Here is a 21523-nt window from a genome sequence, read left to right on the forward strand (position 1 = left end):
TATACAGGTGTCAACTCAGTTCAACTTGGCCAACTTTGTAATTTTTTTTGACATTTCGTGCTTGTATGACAGATCATCTGCCATCCTTATATCTTTGTTCTGTATCCTGCTTTGAAGCACAAATGAAAATTGTTTCCTTTCATACAATAGTTACTTTATATAGTTTTCGTAAGTCAGATCCAAAATTCAAGAATGAGAGATGATATTGGAGAGTCATTATATAAAAGGCTCATCACTCAGCCAGTGCCAAATATTAAGAAATTGCAAAGAAACACATAGCAAATGACTAAAGTTGAGCCTGGGTTTGTGTGGCATTGCTTTCCAGTTAACCAAAAATCTGAATTTGTGATATAATCAGTAGAACTCACGGCATTAAAAATGATAGTTATTATTCTGTTGATGCTTTTATTTCCTTAGCACAAGAAAATCTCTTTGGTGTGTGAATTCTGTTATTAGTTCCCAGGTGCTGTATAAAAATATGATAACCTAAAGTTTAAATTGTGAACTTTCTAATTAAAATGCACAAAAATGCTGATTACATAAAAAAATACTCTTTTAAGAGAGAAAAGATGAATGTTTAACCAGATGAAAGTCAGAATCATTTTTTTTACATTATTAAAACTATTTTAATAGTCTTGCTATTACAGATTGCGCACCGTGTGTAATGAAACCAGGCTAACTTTGTAAATGCTTCCAGAAAGGACATAGTTTAAAATCTAGATAAGATTCTTGAACTCTTGTTAATGATTATTGGAAAGTATTTTAAAAATTGCATGCTCTTTGCTAAAACAGCATTTTTTTAACCTCACAGCCAGCAAAATGATACAAACTAAATGAAAGGACAGCATCTTACACTGAGAGAAACCATTATCTATGGTACATTAAGGATTAATCGACCAGAAATGCAAGATATTACAGTGGACACAGCTGATACCATGTGTTATTTTTGTTTGCAGAAAAATCTATATTTCATAAGGAACATTAATAACAGATGAATTCAAAACCTATGATAGTCTGTGAAAATGAATAAAATATTTTTACTATAGTCAAGAGAGCTGAAGTTAAAATTTACATCTTGTGTGTTTTTCTTCCAAGCTTTAAAGAAAACAAGCAAATCCCAGTACATCCAAACCTGTTGTTTCAAACTAATTCATTTAAAGAACCTTAACTGCAGCCCCAGAAAATAAATCAATAAATAAATGCCAGGACAGTTGTCTTAACTTTTGAAGAGCTGTGTTTTTCCAAACCCTGGCCATCTTTTCTCAATAAAGAAAATTCACATTAGAATCTCTCTCCTAGTTTCTTCTAAGAAATGTACACAGATTAGGAGTTTAGAGGCAGGAATGACTATAGAGTTTAGGTACAGGCATAACAGAGCAGAACTGCTAAGTTCTTTCTAAAATTAGAGGCTAAAAATATGAGAATCAAACATTCAATAAACTGTGGCTGTATGCAAAGATATTTTAAATGCAGGCTGTTAATGGGAGCTCCTCAAAAACTTCACTTACTGGGTTGAGTCTCTCAAATTTAAATATCTGGAAAGTTTTGAGGCATCAACCTCTGCTATTAAGGTAGATTATGGACAAACAATTCAGTATGATGGCAAATAATTCTACTTTAAAAGGCTGGGTAGTTTCATAGATTATTTCTCCTGCTTTGCAGAAAAAAAAATAGACATAGGATTGCCTTGAAAACTGCCAGCTAAGTTATTTGAGTCCTCGGAAACAGCCTGTGTTTATCTAAATACCAGGATTTTATGTGTGGGTTGGAGCCAGCTGTGGTTGTGCCTGAGCCCTGCCTGTTTCTGCATTCCCTCAGGGCCATCTTTCAATGGCGTAAAATACCAATGTTATCAAGCTGCAGGAACTCATACTGCGTACAGGACTGTTCTTCTGATTTCCTGCCCTTAACTGCCTTTAAGTTAATCTTTCAAGTTTAATGTTTCATGTATTAATGTGGGTAAAGGATGTTCACTAACTTGCACATTCTTGACATTCTGTTTCCAGGAAATGTACACTTAAGACCTGAATAATTGTTAGTACCTTCACAGCTCCTAAGTAATGCTACACATAGTAGGAAGCCATAGTATGATGTATTTCTGATTTATATATTATCTACCAAGAATGCTGTGAAACACTGTTAAGTAAAAGATTAGAAGTAAAGGAAAGGAAGAGGAAATCCAAAATGAAACAACTAAGCCCAATTACGTCTGCAGAGATTCTGAGAGGTTTGGGCACAGTATATTTTACAACAATTTTTACAGTTGGTGAAAGAGTGGTAGTCAGTTGTTTTAATGAGCTTAATATGTTCTTCATGAGACTGCAGCTGAGCTTGACACTAGCCGTGTAACAGTCGTGCGTCTCTTGGTGCTTTCAGTTTATTTTTCATTTATAATGTGCTAGCAACATGTCTGTATTTTAACTTTTATGTATATTGTTTTCCTTGCCTTATCTTCCAGGAAATAAGTGATTTGGATGTGCAGGAACTGGTGAGAAGGTCAATTGGAAGGTTAACAATTATTCGACAGACATTTCCCGTCCCCCAAAACATAAGTCAGCGCTGTTTCCGTGGCAACCACAGGATATCTTCATCACTGTGTGATCCAAAGGACCCTTTCTCCCAAAGCATGGAGGTAGTTTATATACTTCTCTATTCCCACCTGGGAACTGTCTTTGTAGATAAGCTCAAGGTTTTTCCCCAGAGGCTTAGTTAATTTAATGTTTATTTCTCACGTCCGTTCTGACATGCAGTTTAATGGTTTGTAACATTACTGGGGAAAGTAGGTGGGTGGGGAATGAGCAACAGTTCTGATGGACTCACATGCTCCACAAGTGAAGAAAAATTAAAAGGCGGCCACCTGATCTCCAGACAGCATGGTCATTTTGCTACCCTGCTCTCTAAACCTCAAACGTGTTGCCAATAGAAAAGCCTTTAGTGGGGACAATCCATATCATCCGTTTCAAGTATTTTTGTGTAGGTACTTCAGTCTATGTCTACGTTCCTAAAAGGCCTTATTTTGTAGTTGTTAATTACAAAACCTGTCTGCGATTCTGTGATTGTAAGAGCCTTCCTGTCACATGAAATCAACAAGATCACAATCATGAGCAAGTCCTCTCTCTCCTCTCTCTCGCTTTCATATGTCTGATTAGAATTTATCGTGACAAAGCTATGGCAAATCAGAAATGTGAATCTGGCTTAAAATATCTATTTATTTATTTTGTGGGGTCACTCATGGACTTGCGGAAAGATGGTGCAGGAGAAGCATATCTGACTTAGCAGCAAAGAGAAGAGTAGTGGTCCGAAAAGGAAGGAGTGAAAGTATGGAAAAGAAATAGGAAATTTTAAAAAACTGTTTTCACTTGCCTAAAGGTGAAAAATGGAAGCGTAAAGGGGAAGTGTGGCCAGTCTTGCCCTGTTTCAGGTTAGCAATAAAAGCCATCATCTCACTAATTGCTCAAAAGACAGCCAGTAAGCACCTATTGATGATATGAAAAGCTTTAGCCATAGTACACTGTACAGTGATCTTATTAGTGGTTTTAAAATAAACTGGCCTGTTCAAGTTCAATAGATGCATAGGATATCAGTAGGGGCTATTTAGGAACTGTGTAAAGTCTTTAGCCTGTATCATTCTGTTGTGGCAGCATGGTCCTAGAGGAAATATTTGGGAGTCTATGGATCACACATAAGAAGTGAAGAGATGATTACATACAGCCGCTAGTGATCACAAGGAGCAGTTTTCATGAACGAAGTTACTTGCTAGAGCAAAGCAGAAAACAGGAATCCTGTTAATAAGAGACAATGCATTTTGTTTGCTTACCCACTTCAGCTTAACTTTTATTTCCCCACATCAGTAAACTTATTCTAGGAAAGAAAAGTTCTAGAAATCAACAATTTGTTTTCTACGCATTGGTAAATTCCCTTTAATGTGTTAGGTGGGATCATATTACACCTTAACCTTTTCTTCTTGACCAAGAATACACCAAAGGGCTTGGTTAGCTGTAACTTTCCTATTTGAGGCCTTCGTTACAATTCTGTTCAAAGGAATTAGGGAAGTTTGACTTAGATGTTTGCACAGTTCAGTTTCTATGTTCTTGCTTTCCCCAAGATGACTGTCCTTTCATTAGTAGCCAAGTGAAACAATGATAAATAGTGAAAGGAAGTATCCCCTGTGTCTTCTTATGATGCAGAGACTCAAGTAGCTTTGGGGCTTGTTAGGTGTTTCTTTGTTCTCCCCAACAAAATTATAAATTAATTTCTATTCCAATGGGAAGTTGGAATGGTTTATAAATTGAAATTCTAATGCTTTTCTTATGCCATCGAAGTGTGACTAATCAGAAATATTCTCTGGAAATCATGAAGGTAGGGTTTTTTTTTTTCTTTTTCTTTTTTTTTTTTTCCCCTGAAATACTCCCCCTAAAGGCTGTGTGAATAATTAATTTTTGTGAGCACCTTAATTGAAACACTGAAAAAGATCATGGTAAAGGTCTCTCATTGTGTCTCTGGGATTGTCCTACTCATAATGGCAGTTTCTATAAATCTGTGTTGCTTTGTAAGCCTCAGAAAGCACAGGAAGTTTGCAGAGTTCACTACCATAATTTTGTCTAGAAGCTCTGTGCAACAGTCAAAAGATAAGTAAAATAAGTGTAGTTAATCCAGATAAATCACTTAGTCTGATTGCTAAAGAAATGTCTTTTTTCCTACACTTTGGAACAAAAATTCATATCTGGTTTTTGAATTACATTGACAGGAGGTTAACCAATTACATATGGCGTGGTAATGCAAGTGTCTGAGAGACTCAGAATAGATAAAGTATCAGTAATGGATACCAAGCAATGAATTAAATGTCCCAGTAAATATACATGGAATTGAATAAAAATGTAAAGTGACTTTAAATTGCAGCCCCACTGCGTGCGTGTCAACACAGTTACTAATGAAGCACAGTCTGGCAGTGAAATGGAAGGGTGATTTTGAGAAACAGAAATTAATTGTAGTGTCTTTATCATTATATTATCAGTGATTGATTGCTGTAAATGTTAAGCTGTACTATTAGTAAAGGAATAACAATCCTTAATAATTGCTGAACTCTGTACCCTTGAGCCCTATTAATACTTGATGAAGGACCAACTATATTTCTCTTGGATTAGTAAGTGCATCCTTCCTCATGAACTGTGAAAACAGTCTTCCATTCCCATGATATTAGGTTATGGAAAGTACATTGAAAGCAATGTCATTTTCTTGGGAAATGATGACTCGGCGTCTGTAGCCCTTCATGTACCAATTTAGTCTCGTTAGTGACCTTATTGCCTGTTCCCTCTAGAGGCGTTTTTTTCCTTTGGTGAAGGCATATTTAAAATAAACATGTCTCACAGCATAGCAGTAATTCCTTTTTCTCCCTCTAAAACAAAAGTCCCCTTGGTGATTATTTCTTTGGGGAAATACGGATTTAACTGAAAGCCTTCAAATCTTTTATAGTTTTAGGGAATAAATAGATAAATCATCCAAGTTATTTTAAAAATACTCAATTAATCTAAACCCAGAGCCTCAATCCATGCTTCTAATCCTGTAACGCACAGTGATGCCTAGCCTATGCATCTGCAGGAAGCAAATTAATTCCTGTGTGAATACTGAAATGGAAATTCTCAGAACCGCTGGTATTATGAAAGGAGTTCAAGTAAGAATTAAGAGCCAAATACCAGAAACAATGAGTGAAGTATTACTCATTTAAAGAAAAAGATACGTATACATATATATAAGGATCACAAGTTCTGTGCATTTCTGATTCTAACGACATAGAGTTGAAAAGGCAAGAGGGAATCCTAGGATTTTGTTGAGTGGGGAAAAAAGCAGACCATTAGATCTCCTTCAATAAGACATAGGAGGCGAAATGACCCAGGAAATTCTGGCAAGGCAGGGAGACAGATCACCTCCTTCTTCGATGCTAGGCAGGGAAGGAGTCTGTCACAAAACCTTTCTGTGAGAACTGTACAGAGCAGATTGCAAATGACACAGGCAAAGCCAGCATAAAGAATGTACATGAGAAAACAAATAACCTTTAAAAAAAAAAAAAAGGAAAAAAAGGTATATGGAAAGGGTTGGACAGGAAGAGAGGTGTTTTTTTTTTCCCCCTGTTTTAAGGTAATTTGCCAGTCAGTGTCTCAGATCTTCAGCGTTACTGCGCTTCCTTGGCGTATATCCGCTCCTAATAGCTGTGAGACATTCCCAGTTTTTGGATACTTTCAAGAGGCAGAGTAAGGGTGTTCTCGGCAAAGTGTAATAGTTTACTGTTGTTAAGTATCCTTAAAGGCTTTGAGCAGAACAGCTGCATGGAGAGACCTTCACACAGAGCAGTCATCCTATTCCACAAATCTGGAGAATGTATTTTGGCATATCTGAGGGAGAAAAAAAATAAATATATATCAGCAACTGTGGCTCAGTTAGCCAATTGTTGCTGGCTAATTTGTTTTCAGAGATTAGAAATGCTCTATAGCCCCGTTCACAGTACGGCTGAGGAAACAGAGCTTCTCTCAATGACTGCAGGAGGTCCTATGGCTTCAAATGACCAACAGATTATCTAAAAATGATATTCTCAAAGGTCCTTCTCAATTCTGAGCAATGTCTCTTTCTGAGCACTTGCATTCATGAGCACTGATGTTTGGTTGTTGTTGTTTTGATACTGCAAGGAATTAATAGCTATTGCCAAATACTCTGACAGGAAATGCTGTAAACTTCAGAACTGGAGTGCAACAGAGGAAAAATTTCACTGGGTCAGATTTTGTACAAGAAATTGCCTCCATCACAATTGCCTGCAAAAAAAAAATGCTGGAATGATTTATTTTTTTTAATTTTTCACAGTGGCTGCTTTTTGAAAGAACAGACAGCCTGAAACAGAATTTGACGGTGTTCAGATGTCTGACAGTGGAAAAATTGAAAGTTCCAGGCATTTGGTTAAAAATAAAAAGAAGTTTGCTGATGCTCACAAGTGGGGCTTTTAATCCTGCCTGTGGAGCTGTACCAGCGATTGGACTGCTCGTACTTCACGTGTGTGTAGTTTGCTGCTGCAAATCAATTGTAGCATTACAGCTGATAGCTGCTGTTTCTACCAGAGCCAAAGAGAGGAGTTTCTTGCTCTTGTGGTTTCTTCTTAAAACCAAATAAGTCGTTTAATTACCAGGGGATTATGGGTGAGGCAAAACAAATGATAAATTCTGGTTGCTGTCAGGAGACCACAGATAATATGCTGTTACACCATTTTTTATGTCTTTACAGATTTCCAATCTGTACATATACGACACTGTTCTTCTGCTGGCAAATGCCTTTCACAAGAAGCTAGAGGACAGGAAGTGGCACAGCATGGCCAGCCTGACCTGCATTAGGAAGAACTCTAAGCCCTGGCAAGGAGGACGATCCATGTTGGAAACCATCAAGAAGGTACCTTTTTCTGTACTCTATCATCTTTGATTTCTAAAGTACTTGCAGCAGTAGTATTTACTTCTGAGATGTGTACTATCTTACCAGGTACCAGCGGTGTCTTTTCAAAGCAAAAGTTCAAAAGTTTTGATCTAATCACAATTTCTGAATGAAAACTCTTTAACTGTTTTTCTTTTCTATGTCATACTTGTATATTGTTTTTTCACCAAAACTACCAAACACTAGTAGAGATTAAAATCTCATTGAAAAAAATATTGCAGATTAGGAGGTAAAGCAGAAAAATGTTCTAGATTTCTTGTTAGTGGAAGAAAAAAAGGTTGACAGTTACACTCAACTGATGTTCTGCGGAATTTGTTGTTGCACTGCTATTAAAATTAATCTAGTGGAATTATAGAAATGAAAGCAAAGAAAAGCCTGTTGAAGTCATCTAGTCTACATCATACCATTACAGAACATTTTCTTACAATAGACTAGACAGTGCTTTATCCAATATTAAGCTCTCACTACTTCTCTGTGAATGTTACTTCATACCTAAATAATGCTCATTCCCAAGGCTCTCTTACTGTTCTTCAGCTTGAAATATATTTTTCCTGCTTATACCTTTTTATCATGATATTTAAATACCCACATCCTTAACAGGCAATTCTCACAGCCTTTGAGGTCATTATTAAGTCAAAATATGCGTAGGTTCTTCGTTTACCTTTCTCTATAAGCTATTCTATTCAACCTCCTCATGTTATTGATGTCTTTCATAAAACTGCCTTTTCATTTGCCAGCATGTACTTTCTGGTAATGCATATTTACATTTAAAGTGCTGCCAGTACCTCCATTGTAAAGATTAAAAAAATATAAGACAGTTAAAAAAATTATTTATTTATGGCTTTCATTAAAAGGACTTAAAAATAATTTAAAATTTAATGTTGTTTCAAGAAGCTGCTGTTTTGTATTAGGTCTCTAACTACACCAGAAATTACGATGATGCAGGCAAAATGTAAAGCTCCTTTGAATACTGTTTGTCGTTGGGCTGGTTTTTTCCAAGTCCCAAATCCAGTTTTCATTAGCTCCCAAGTATCAGTTCAAGGCTTTCTTCGGTGGCTGTCCTCAGTTTCCATTCTAATAGCTGAAAGTCATGAGACTGCAAAGATAATCCAGGAAAGAGGCAGGTTATGGCTTTAAGTGGCTCTAAAGTAGTATTGCAGGGCAATTTCAAATCCACACTTGGAAGTCTCATGTATTTTAAGCTACTTTTCAGGCAAGGCTAACTCTGGTATTTTCCTTACCAACTTGCACTTTGTCACTATTATGGTGCATTTTTTCATTAATAAAGGTATTCCTACATATTCAAATCCTAATAGGAAGCCTGAACCACAAATGTCAAAATACCCACTTCCACATCAGAATTAGAATTTATTATCTGAATTAGAGTTTAGGCAAACTCTGAAAGCCCTGCTAGCAACTCTAAATTTGCTTTTGAATTGAAAACCGATAAAAGGACTGCTGACTTTTTGTATTTACAATTATTTGCTTGCTTGTGACATTTGTGGATGTGAGACTGATTCTGTTGTCCTCCGTAAATGTCCTTCATACTGTGTCTTACCACCATTGAATCTTTTTGCATTTCAGACAGCCAGGGTTTGTTCCATTTTTGCTACATTGCCCTAACTAGCACATCCAGTTTATCTTCTTCAAATTCCCACCTCCCTAAAATGATGTGATTTATAAAACAAACTCCTCATGTGACCGTCTTGAAGATCAGTTCACCAGGAAATGTGAATAGAAATGGTCAGTAAAATATGAAAGGCATTCAAGAAAGCAGGAGCAAGTGGAGATCCAGAGATGTTGTTAGCTTGCTAGAAAATGAATTGAATATCATGACAGTTCTTGACGTGTGCAGCTAACCAGGCTTATTTCCTGTTGCCTTTGGGTTTCTCTGCTATTTGAATGAGATGGCTTTGATAATAAGCCATTTTACAGGTGTAAATTAAAGAATCCAAGTACTTCTTACGTACTGCACTGTGCTGACTGAGAAAAATTTCTGGAAGCGACATGATAAAGTTCAAAACGAAAATGAAACCTACAGTTACAGACAGAAATTTCCTGTGTGTATGCGTCTTTACCACTTCCATCCTTACATGAAAGAGAGCTAAAGATTGCTGCTAAGTGCTGGAATTCTGCTTCAGTTTTGTGATCTACTTTCTCTTTGAATTCAGTGAAGTGCTTATGTAGAACTTTGAAATCACAGTTGTGTATTTTGAAATGAAAACACTGACACTGATGAAGTGTCAGAAGAAAAACAGTGAAAGGTAAAATAAAAATCATTTAATATCTCTGCTTGAGAATCTTTCCATTTTTTATCTTGGTTTTTTTTTCATCATTTTTTCCCTCCTGTCCTTGTGGAGCTAGAAACAATTGAAATAACAAGTGTTTCTCAAAAATATACCAGTCTTCATTCATTCTAATCTTGAAAGAAAACAGGAAAAGAAATGGCCATGTGTTATTTAAATTGTTTCAGAGTGACAAATTCTGCATTCTCATTTTGAAATCACCGCTGTTTCAAGAATACAGCATATACTGGAATAGCGTAAGAGGATATTGCCATAGCTCAGAGCAAAGATAAAATGCACATTCTTAAGGGTCCCTGCACAATTTTAACTGTACCTTCAGAATAACGTGTATAAAGTATCTGGAATCGCAATCTTCCCCATCCTGCCCCTCAACCCCTTGTGATTTCAGTGGGTGTCGCATTGTAGTCAAGCACGGTGGTGGTAGGGAAACAGTTAAGGAACTGATGACTAATTCCAGCCTGCCTGCCCTAGAAAAGGACTAGCAGTGTTGTATAGCTGTTCTCCTGTTCTCAGCAGCAAAGTGGAGGTGATGTTGCCATCTACTGAGCTCTTCCTTGCCTCTAAGAAAGCAGAAAAATGAGTTCTAGAGGAAGCTTTTCTGGAAGAAAATCTGTCTTCTAGAGTCAGAGATCAAGAAACGGCATTATCTGGCAGCGTTTTAGCTGCCAAGGGCATCTCCCTCTGACTTCTGGAGGGAAAAATAGGAAAAGAGATGGGAAATCTGTGTAAGCTACACACTGAGGAAGGTAAGAGAAAGGGACGTTGATTTACCATCGGCACCATTTGCTAAAAATAGCAGAACTCTGGCAGTAAATAAGAAAATAGTTTCTTTGTGATTAATGAGCTAATATGGAAGAGCAGAGAATGAGGGGGGTTTAAAGAGTTTCAGAGATTTATTGAAAGAACAGAATGGCTACCTGAATCATTGCCTGTTGAACTGGTTGCTTTTTATTGTTGAACACTGGATACCTGGGTCACTGTTTCTACAAAAAAACTCCAAAAACTCGATTACTGTGTGAATTCAGCTGATTGAATAACGTCTAAAAACCATTTTAAGCCCAATAAAATTAATAAAAAAGTCCTAATGTCTGTTTCTATGCATTCTGGAACTGAATAAATAATTAGTTTCATCAGGAAATACAATCCTACTAATGAATTTGGCTAGCTCTAGCAGTTAGATATAAATTCACTTCTCTAATAGGAGCTATCCCGCAACACATGCCCAGTTGTGTGTTTCTCAGTAAAGCTATTTCACAGTAAGAGTAATAATTATTACTAGAAAATAATTCTACTGTTGGAAAAATTAATCTTCCTGAATAGCCTGAAAATAAATGTAAGTAGGATTATATGGAGGATCAACTCAGAAAAATGACATCAAGTTACTGCATATATCTTTTCTCTCATCTCTTCGTCTGATCTCTTCCCAGTCACGTTTGTTTGGCTCACTGACAAACAGCAAATTTTTAGTGCTATCAGCAGCATAGAGAATATTCCTTTGAGGCAAATGGGCTGTAACTTGTGCTATTCATGAATCATGGACAGGATCACTGTTAGCTGGTTCTGGTCTCAGATATGTCAGTGATGTTCAGCGATGATGTGAAAAAGATCTGTCTGTTGTTCAGACAGTAGCTTAGCTTCTCTCTGCAGGCACCTGAAAACAGTGTCTTTGGTTTTGGACTCAAATTTTTTAAACATCAAATTTCTTCAAAATTAAAGTATGAAAATAATACTTGAGGCTTACAGCGTGTTTTTTTTTCTGCCACGAGGAGGTTTTTTTTCCTTTCTTAATTGCAAACTATGTCATGTCCGAGCATAACCAGAATTTGAATAGCAAGTGTGAGAGCAAGTGATATACTTTAAAACTAATGACTGGTAAGCTGACATTCCCCTGTGAAGTCCCGGCTGTTTGGTAAATAATACTTCCTTCAGGGACTTACAGTATAATAGTGCCTAAGCGTATATAAACTATAGTTTATCTTGCCAGTCTAGACAGGACTCAAGTAGGCTTTCACTATATTACCAAGCTTTACAGTAGCTCTGCGAAGCCCAGAGCAGTAATCAGAAACATAAGTAAAACATTTTTGTTCTAACAACTGACATTTCATTCTTCAATTTTAAATGTGTCAGGAAATTGCATGGTTGTGGCTCAACCTTAGAGGAATTTTAGAGTAGATAATAAATCTGTCTTTTTCTTTTCCCAAATAGCATTGTTTCTATAAGTTAAATGGCATGAAAAATTTCTTTGACTCTTACCCATTATCTTAATTAATGCTGACATAACTTGGAAAAATCTCATCAGGAAGTTACTGGATCAGTAGCTGTCATACAGATGGCCATTTCCTCTGTGATTTCCTTCCACTGTGCATTAGAGGAGGGATATAAAACACCTGCAGTAAATCAATTAAGGGCTTTAGAGGGTGAAAGACTATGCAGAAAAATGGGAGCACTGTCCTGAAACTCATACTCGGCAATATGCTGTGCCGTTCCCTCAGCCATGGGCAGTAAAATGCATAAAAGGTTATGCGGGGCACCAAAGACTAGCGGGTGTCCAGAATAGGATCGCCTGGCCTTCACTGATGGGCTGACAAAGCAGGTCCCAGATAGGGCGAAGGTGTCAGAACCTCTAAGAAATTCCCTATCAGATTCTATTATTGTTTTTTATTATAAGGGTGCTTCTGCTCTATTTTGACTCTTTTTTTTTTTTTTTTTTTTCACTTTCCAAGCCAGGAGCATTCTCGTATAATCTGAGTTCATGTTACTCTGTTTTCAGGTGGACACAGTCTAGGAAAGAAAACTCTAAATAAAGACACTCGTATATGTCAAATCTTCAAAGCGTGAGAAGATTACCAAATAGATGAATGAGATAATTTGTTGTTATGGTTACTGCCAGGTTTCAGACAGACAAAAATAACTTACAGACTTGCAGTTTGTATTTTGCTCCAACATTTGCAGTCATTTAAAAATCGAGGCAAGTAAGTTTACACGATGATTTGGATAGAAATTCAATTTCAAAATCTGGTAGTGCATCTGTTGGCTGAGCTAGTTAGAGGCGTGTGTGTAATGCCAAAAATAGTGACGTGCATCAAAATTGCCCCAGTGGCTCTCGCCTAGTGCGGAATGACTCGGAGCCATTCTGCAGAAGAGTATGTGAATGTACCCTTAATCAGAGGTGTTTTTTATTTCTTCTGGCATTTCATGCGAAAAGCAGAAATTACAGAAAAGGTTAAAAATACATATACATCAAAGAATTTTCTTGGTTTTGACTTTAAAAGGCACTTTGTGAAATATGCAGAAAATGTTTCCATGAGAATTCAAGTCTCTAATCTTAAAGATTTAAAGGTATTACCTCAACGAGCAAAATCCTCATTTTTATTATAATTATGTGAATGTTTTACCAAAGGATGACTGCACGCATTTTATCAGGTCTCTCTAATCTGCAATGCAAATGTTGTCATCCTACCTGGATTTTCTCAAAATTAAAGATATGAGAACAGAGCTATTAAAATCATGATCCAGCAACGGCCAGGTGCTTTGGCATTTTGCACTGCAAGAATTTATCTTCCAATTTTTTTCCACTTCACCTAATAAAACCTTTAACTGGAGAAGTGATTTGAACTGAAAAACTCTCATATTATGTTTTAAAGAAAAGCTATGAATTTGGTATGGTTTTATAATGGATACAGATTGTTTTATGTGCATACTTGTTCAAGTTTCTTGGATGAAGTGGGTCAAAGATCTAATTTTCCCTTATCAAAAAACAGGAAAATTTTCTAGGGCTTTCACTGTAGGCATTTCACATGGCTCTGTGTATTTTAGAGTTTCATTTTATCACAGTTCTTGTAAAAGGCTGAAATGTGTGTCATGTTGAATTAACCCTGAAATAAATTCCGAGTGTTGTTGCAGAATATAGTGCCCTCTCAGTTCTGATTCTTTATCGTAAATGCTCACTGTCTCCTCTTTAGTATTTTAACCCCTTTGACTAAAATGTAAAGCTAAGTAGAAGCAAGCATGAAAATCGTTTGTTGCTCATCTGATATATTCCTACTATTAGTGAAGACTTGTGAAGGAAAACAGACAAATGACTACATTCAGATAAACAAATCCCTTCTACAGATAGTGTATGTGATCTCAAAACATAACTAATTTAATTCAAAACTCAGCCTGATACCCTGTTGTAGCATGTTTTCGGTGATAAAAGTTTGAGGAAAACACACAAATTTTTGTGTAATTTCTTTTGTGTATTTGTCTTTAGTTTTGCTTCCACTAAAATTAGTTGTGAAACTGCTTTTCTTATAATGCGATTAGAATTTCATGTCCCACTGGCAGGATAAAAAACAAATGTTGGTGTGCAAATACGATAAAAGGAAGACTACTGCTTGTATTGAATCTCATAGCACTGTTGAGCTTGATTATTTTGTGAAGAACTTTAGTAACACAAAAACAATTTAGGGCTCGAAATTTTTAAGGAAATGTGGTCTTTAGAAAACTGTCCTAATTCTGATAATTGTACATATGTGCATGTGTATATATGATTATGTATGCATATATGTATTCTGTATAGGTAATACACAAATCCCTTGGAGAAACAAAACATAATTGGCTACTTCAGAGTTGTCACTCCATTCCTCTTTTAAAAAAATACATATATTGTTTGTTTATTTGTTTGTTTTCCAATAGGGTGGAGTGAACGGCTTGACCGGAGAACTAGAATTCGCAGAAAATGGGGGGAATCCCAATGTTCACTTTGAAATTTTGGGGACAAATTATGGAGAAGATCTTGGCAGAGGCATCCGCAAGGTGAGGATACATATATTCAATCAAGACATTATTTTTTACTTGATTTTTTTTGTCTTTCTTTTGTGCCAACCTGACAGAAGAGTATCTGATGGCAGATAATGTGTTATATTTGGTTGAGAGGAATGAGAAACGGTAGAAAATTCTTAAATGTATAGGTACTCATTTTATTATTGCAAAGAGGCACTGCGGTTGGTCATGTTGGTCAGAATGTTGTTCATAATACAGACTATGTTATCCTGGAGATAGGTTGTCACAAAAGGCCAGTGAAGACTGTTGTTTTGTAGGCCTTGCAGCCCATTTCAAAAGTAGCGTATCTTTCATCAGAAGACGTTTGGAGCACCCAGATTTATGCTTGATGCTTATGGTCACAGTAAGATGTCTCAATTGTTAGTAATTAAAATTTATAGCTACATAGCCATAAAATTCATAGCTAGGAAGAGAAAATCTGTTGTAAAAAAGACAAAAATTGCATAATTCCTTGTTTTAATTTCTACTAAATCATCCTGTACTTACAAACTTTTTACAGAAAGCATGTAAAGTTAGGTACTTAGCTGCCAGACAAATACCATATATTTCAAGTTAGATTGTTTGAGTAAATTGCATACACATACAGCAAAAGGAACAGGCCTCTGTTTGCAATGTATATCCTTAAATTTGTATGGACAGACCTCTATCTGACACGGAGAATGAAGCAGAAGTCTCATCACACCTTTTAGGAGAATAGAAGACAGATAGATAGGCTCTTTCAGGAGCAACCGTTCTTGAAAGATAAACCTGTTGAAAGTTAATACCAGGATTTTTTCATTTAGTGTATTGGATTGTGCTGTTTCTTCTAGGTGAGAAACCTGAAGGGATTGTCTCAAAGCAGTTATCTCAATACATGTATACTGTTTCCATGTGTCAGTGTCACTGTATGATGAAGTACATCATTTGTCTGCATACCTTCTGCAGTAAAAGATAAGTGCTCTGAAAGAGGAGAGAGATAAATATGAAGTTAAAATTGACTCTAAACTCCTAGAATTTCTCCTTTGATTTTCATCAGAATTGTTATTCCATTCCTGCTGTTCCAGGCTCCATTATATCATCTGTTGTCAATAACTTAATACACACATGTGCCTACAGCTATGTCACCTTGAGCAGAGATCCCAACAGATGCTTCAGAAGCTAAATGGGGCTGGATCTTGTTAACGTTTGGAAGGACGCTTTGCAAAGCCTTTAGGCAATCAGAATGTTGGATGAGTCTTTTTCCTTCACCTACAAATTGAGTCTGTTTCAACATATTTGGGTTTGATTTATTTTCCGTGCTAGGCATTTAGGAGCTATTTATTTTTTAGAGCAACTAAGTAGTCTTTCCTAAGACAAATCTATGTGACTTCATTTAATTTGATTGATTGATTTTGGTTCGCTTTTGACTTCAGGTCTTTGTAGGTGAATGCCTGAGTGCAACATTCAGTTGTGTTCTCTCATTTCACAAAAAGATAGAAGGGAGAGAGATCCACGGAAGGAACTTGCAAAAACAGAAATATGAAAGGACTTCCTAGTTTTTCCTACTCTTCTCAGTGCTTCAAAGCTTACGTTTAAAAGGGAAACTAATGAGCATGGGCGCACAGAAGTTTGCAAAGTAATGAGAATGCAAAACAGGCTTTTTGGACCTTCCTTATTTACCTTTTATTGTAGCTGAAGGACAAAGAGACGTTGATTGTCTTTGGAAGGAAATAATTGGTCAAAGAATGGAGTTTAGCACAGAATATCTTTAGACTATGAAACTCAGTGTTACAAGGCCTCGTTCAGAGGAAAATCAAGGTTAAAGAAGTAAGATACTGAAAATTTGTATTTTTATTTTGTTTTGCAAGAAGAGCATTTAAAATCACATAAAGAGATTATTGGAAAACTTTCCTGTTGAAGGTTGTACTATAAGTGCCTATCTTCTGAGTTTCATGATGCTCTGCAGCAAGTTAAAAAAAAAAAAAAGGCATCCAGACCAGAACAGATTTAATCTGTTCCAGTACCTTTCTCTAAATGACATTCAGTGATCCAGAGAGAGTTGTAGAAAGAGTCCAGATGTAGTTTTTAGAGAAAGGAATTTTCTTTAGAAAGATAGTCATGTGTACCTTGTAAGAATGTAGTAATTGTTCCTGAAAGCATCTTTCAGAAAATATCAAAATCATTCAAATTTAATACTTATTTACTCAAATTTATTTATATACTTGGACTTTAAAGGAATTTAAAATAAATGTGGTATTTGTAGTCAGTGTCTACCCTAACCCTAATAATCAAGCTGGGGATCCTAAAACAATTACATCAGAAATAGAGAAGAAAATATTTCTTTAAGGTGAAAATGCCAGATATTGGTTTTACTCCTTTGAGAAAGTTCATGTGTTTTATCTTTGAGTTTTAATTTTACAGAATATGATCCACCAGTGCGGGAAGAAAATTGTAATAATTACAGAAGTCACATATATGTTTGTTAGCAAGACTAACTAAAGTACACTTCAGTTTTTCACGTATTTAGTGGTCTCTCTCCAGAACTACCTAACCATTTTAATCTCTCAGTTCTAGTGGAAGCAGCTGCAATTAGCAGACTGACTGAAATTTCTAAACAAATGCCTCTTTCCTAATTAATATGTTTCCAAGTACTTTTGCAGAAAATAATAAAGGGTGAAATCATGACAAAAGGGCCGTTGAAGTCATTGGGACCAGAAGTTCACATCAAGTCAAGCGTGTAAAGAATTTTTTTCCTAATGAATAATCAATTGATTTTAATTAAAGCAAGCAACATTTTAAAAAGCACTCAGATTTCCCGAGTGTCCAAATTCTATTTGAAATCAGTTCTGTTTGGGTCCCAGAGTTATTCAGTAACTTCTGAAATGTTCACCTGTATTCACAGGTTAATAACCTGGGACTCAAAAATGCAAACAGTTTAGAAGGCATCAAGATGTTGCGTGTGTTTGTCCATACTGGCCAATTTTTACCATGTACCTAGAAGAAGTTGTCTGTGAGTCCCCTCCTTCAGCTTCCATGTGTTATCATTATACCTGGAAAGCAGCAGGAGCACTGACATGAAAAGTCATTGTGTAAGGGTCCTTCATTTAGTGAGGAATTAAAAAATTCAGCAGTGGGATTTGCCTGAAATATAAATTCATCGTGCTACTTATCTCACCTGGATGTAGTGTTGCATCTGTAAATATCATCCATCACCTTGCAGACCAGGGATCATTTAAGCTGTATGTGTTTCCAGGGTCAGATACTTGGAGTAATACAACCAGATCACTGCCAGATACTGATTTTATTGAAACTAGTGGTGTTTCAGTCCCAAAGGAACTGCAGAAAAACTCATGCTTTTACATATCCTGCTGTGGCCTGCATTTGTGCAGATATAGTTATATCCAGTAAGAGACAAGGGAGTATTTCTGACATTTCTCTGTTGGCATTTGTCTGTTGGTATTTGACATTTGAGTATGTATTCTTTGACATTTAAATTTCAGTGCGATACTTTTATCTATACTGTTGAAGTAAAAGCTGCCATTCCTCTGAATAACCATCCGACATACAAATGAATGAAAGGGAGCTCATAGCTCAGAGAAGCACTGTTTTATATCCTAGTGATGTAGAAAACAGCACTGCAGAAATAAAGTGGTTTTCATGTTTCTTCCAGAGCTCCTTGAAATTCAGAGCGGGCTCATCCTCGGGGGCTTTGAGCCAGACCTTTTGAAATTTATAGGACCTTCTTGCTCTTCCCACAGTTTTTCTTACCACGTATGGAGACTGTGGTGCATTTTGCTCTGCCTTTCTATCCCTATTAGCATACACCCACCTCCTATGCATTTCCCTTCTCTTCTCCTCATGGGTTCTGTCATTTCCTCCAGCCAGGCTTTGTCTGTCTCCCTGTCTGCACTGCAATGTGCTGGTCAGGGCTTCCTTTGCATTCAGATCACCTGGGGTTGTCTCAGAGCAAGCAGGAAGATGGATACCCTGTGTGGGGCAGCTGAGTCACCCAGGATGCTTTGAGCCTGCAGTCTTTGTCTGGTAGGATTTCATGGCTCTGTCCTAAATGCTTTTCATGTGATGACCTTAAGGAGAAAATGTTATGTATCTTAACCCGAGGGGTATCTGTAGTGCAAAGCATTTCATGTGTATGTGGGTGAAGAAGTCATAACGCCTGACAGCTGTGGTGTTCCTCTCTCCTCTGCTAGCATGAATGATAAGACCTTCCCTGCAGCATCAATTTATGCAGATTTTTATTTTACAGATTACAATTATTACAGGTTGTGTGGAACATGTTATACTTGTGATATTTTTTCAAAGATGTGAAAGTTTTATTACATTTTTTGTTTTCTTTCTAGTAAAATGATTACTACTTCTTCCACTTCATCAGAGAACAGCTGATTACCATAGTGGCTTTCTTTTGTTATCCAGTATATCAATTTTTCTTACATTTGCTGCAAGAATCAACATATATTAGAAGTGTGAATTTGACTTCTCTCTTGGGGAAAATTCTGTCACTTCTGATACAGTTAAAAGGTTTTTTTTTTTGGGGGGGGGGGGGCGGAGGGGAAGGGTGGCATCTTTTTTCTCTTATTTCCTCTTGCTGCATTAGTTAAAAAGAGCTGGGCAGCTCTGCTGACATGTTAGCTAGCACTATTTAATCACCAAGAATGGACACAGTATTTTCTTCTTGGTTAGCTACATGAAGCAAATTATAAGTTCACCTGTTCTCTTTGTGATCATGATCAAAGGTAGAGCTGTGTAATGTGATTTTAAAATGTATATATATCAGCAGTTGGTACTTTAGGCTGTGATCTGTTCCAGCTGCTTTTAAAGGCTGACATGCAATTTATGATATGATTGAAAGATACAATTTACAGAGAGGTTACTGATGGTGTGTTTTTTAGTGAGTTGAAAAGAAATGTTGTGTCTGCTTCGCCTCTAGTATTGACAGAAACAATAGCCCTGGCACGATTCTAACATGATAGTCTCTTTAAAGCAACTTTGAATACATAAGTGGCCTGTTAAAAATGAAATAAAATACTTTATAGTTTATAAACTACTTAATAGCTAACAGTAAAGAAGTAAGTAAATACTGTGGTGGACTGGAACCTGCTACTCCAGTCCAGTGCAGTTTTTACACCTCCTGAAGGGTAACATTTCCTTCCTTTATTTAGTGCTGTGCAATGGATGAAGATACAGTCACCAGTCCCTCACTTCCTGGTGGCTTCTGAAAATCTTTAGTAACATTTCAGTGAAATTTAATTTGGCCAGGAAGTGTTGGGAATTTGCATGTTATCACAGCGAAGTTTGTGTAGTAGAGAGCAATGACTTACTTGAAATTGCAACTCTGGTTAGCTTAAAAGTCAAACTAAACAAAAATTGTACATGTTAGACTTTTGAAGACTGAAGCAAGGCAGAACTGTATTCCTGAATTTTGTAAGTTTAAAAAATATCTCTCTTTTGCTTTTGAATAAAGCATATTCTTTTAAAATGTGAGACTGCAGAAAGAGACATAGAGGCTGCCTCTGAATAATCTATGGATTACTGTCTGGAAAAGAGATCCAAATCGTGCTGTTGTACAGCCAGGTGCCTGCCCTGACCCCAGGCTGTTTGTCCAGACAAGCAAGTATTTCAGTGTTCCTAACAAAAGTGAAGAAAAGAAGCCAGAGATGGGTGCAGTGCCTCAGTGGATTTGGCTGGAGGAATATAGAAGGCCAAGGTTCAAGTCCTTATAGTGATCATTTATTTATGCGCAACAACTACTATAGGATGTGTTATGGGCACCCTACATGTTCCATGTGAATTATTCACTTGTGGACTGGGACATCCACCCAGAATACATGAGTCTGGATCAGGTAAAATTAACCAGAACACAAATTCTCCGACTCCAAATAAAAGCCCACAAAACCAAGGCAAACTCAGTGCAATAGCAACATGGGATCCCATCTATTTCACCTAAGAAAAGGTCAGTAAGCCACATCTGCTGAGCTCGTATATTCAGCATTCAAACATTGAGAGACCAGTCACAAAAGAGAGAGCCCACCCTGAGCTGTGAGACAGGGTAGCTGCACAGGTTTCTCATTCTAGAATATTAAGGTTGAGTGGCAGGTTAAAATTTGTATCAAACAATTGAGATAGAGAACCCTCTATCTCAGTTTCCATTCCTACCTCAATATCCATGCAGATGGATCACTTTTAGTTGTGACATTTATAGAGTTTGAGGAGGCTGGCTTGAACACCCCAAAATCTTTCAAGCCTCTTAGTCACCGCAGCATTCTGAAATGAAATTTTTCCTCCTGCATTGGGAATGATGGGGAAAAGAGAAAATGCAAGGTGGCAGGAGGGGACAGTGCATCGGGACCCTGGGGAGAAGCACTGGTGTCAGACAGACATTCCCCTTGGGTCCTTGGTGCTCTGTAGTATTTCTCTGGGCAGTTTTGGCAGGGATATGTCTGTCTCTATTTTGCTCAGAATTTCCATTCTTGTCAAAACTGATATGAATGTTCTTAACTGTAAACTTTCAGCGAGATTGAGAGTTTTGACTGATTGTTTTCATTAGAAAGAGACATTTTTTTAAAGTGTTTTAAATTATACAGTTTCATTTTTTTTTAATTCAAATTAGTTCATCAGGATAAGAGGATATATTTTACACCCCTCGTGTTAAAAATGCAGTTGTCTTGACAGCAAAAAACAGGAAAAACATTTTCCCCTTTCAAAGCTGTGTTTTTAATTTCCTTTAATATCTTGTTATGACAGTGGACACTTGAGAAAGATTGGCCATTAAAAAAAAAATAAAGCAAACAACTCTTTGTATCAGTAACTCCTGTTTTCCATTGGTACTGTTAAGAAAGTGCCTAACCTCAGCCGTTTCCATGTGATTATCCTGTGCTTCAGAGTGGATGTAAGAGCGTAGTATGCCACAGAACATCATTTTACTTTTAGAAATTGAGGTCTTTTTTTCTCTG

General features: G+C 36.8%; 1 protein-coding gene across 1 annotated transcript in view; it reads left to right on the forward strand.

Annotated features, from left to right (window-relative positions):
- The window catches only part of GRID2 (glutamate ionotropic receptor delta type subunit 2), a 695511-nt gene that overhangs the window by 478415 nt on the left and 195573 nt on the right, over nucleotides 1–21523 (forward strand). The window contains exons 6-8 of the mRNA XM_021396235.1: nucleotides 2459–2632; nucleotides 7267–7428; nucleotides 14451–14570. Of these exons, the coding sequence (XP_021251910.1) occupies nucleotides 2459–2632; nucleotides 7267–7428; nucleotides 14451–14570 (456 nt within the window). The remainder of the gene's footprint in view (nucleotides 1–2458; nucleotides 2633–7266; nucleotides 7429–14450; nucleotides 14571–21523) is intronic.

Source organism: Numida meleagris, chromosome 4 (assembly GCF_002078875.1).
Source record: "Numida meleagris isolate 19003 breed g44 Domestic line chromosome 4, NumMel1.0, whole genome shotgun sequence".
In the NCBI taxonomy this organism is placed as follows: domain Eukaryota; kingdom Metazoa; phylum Chordata; class Aves; order Galliformes; family Numididae; genus Numida; species Numida meleagris.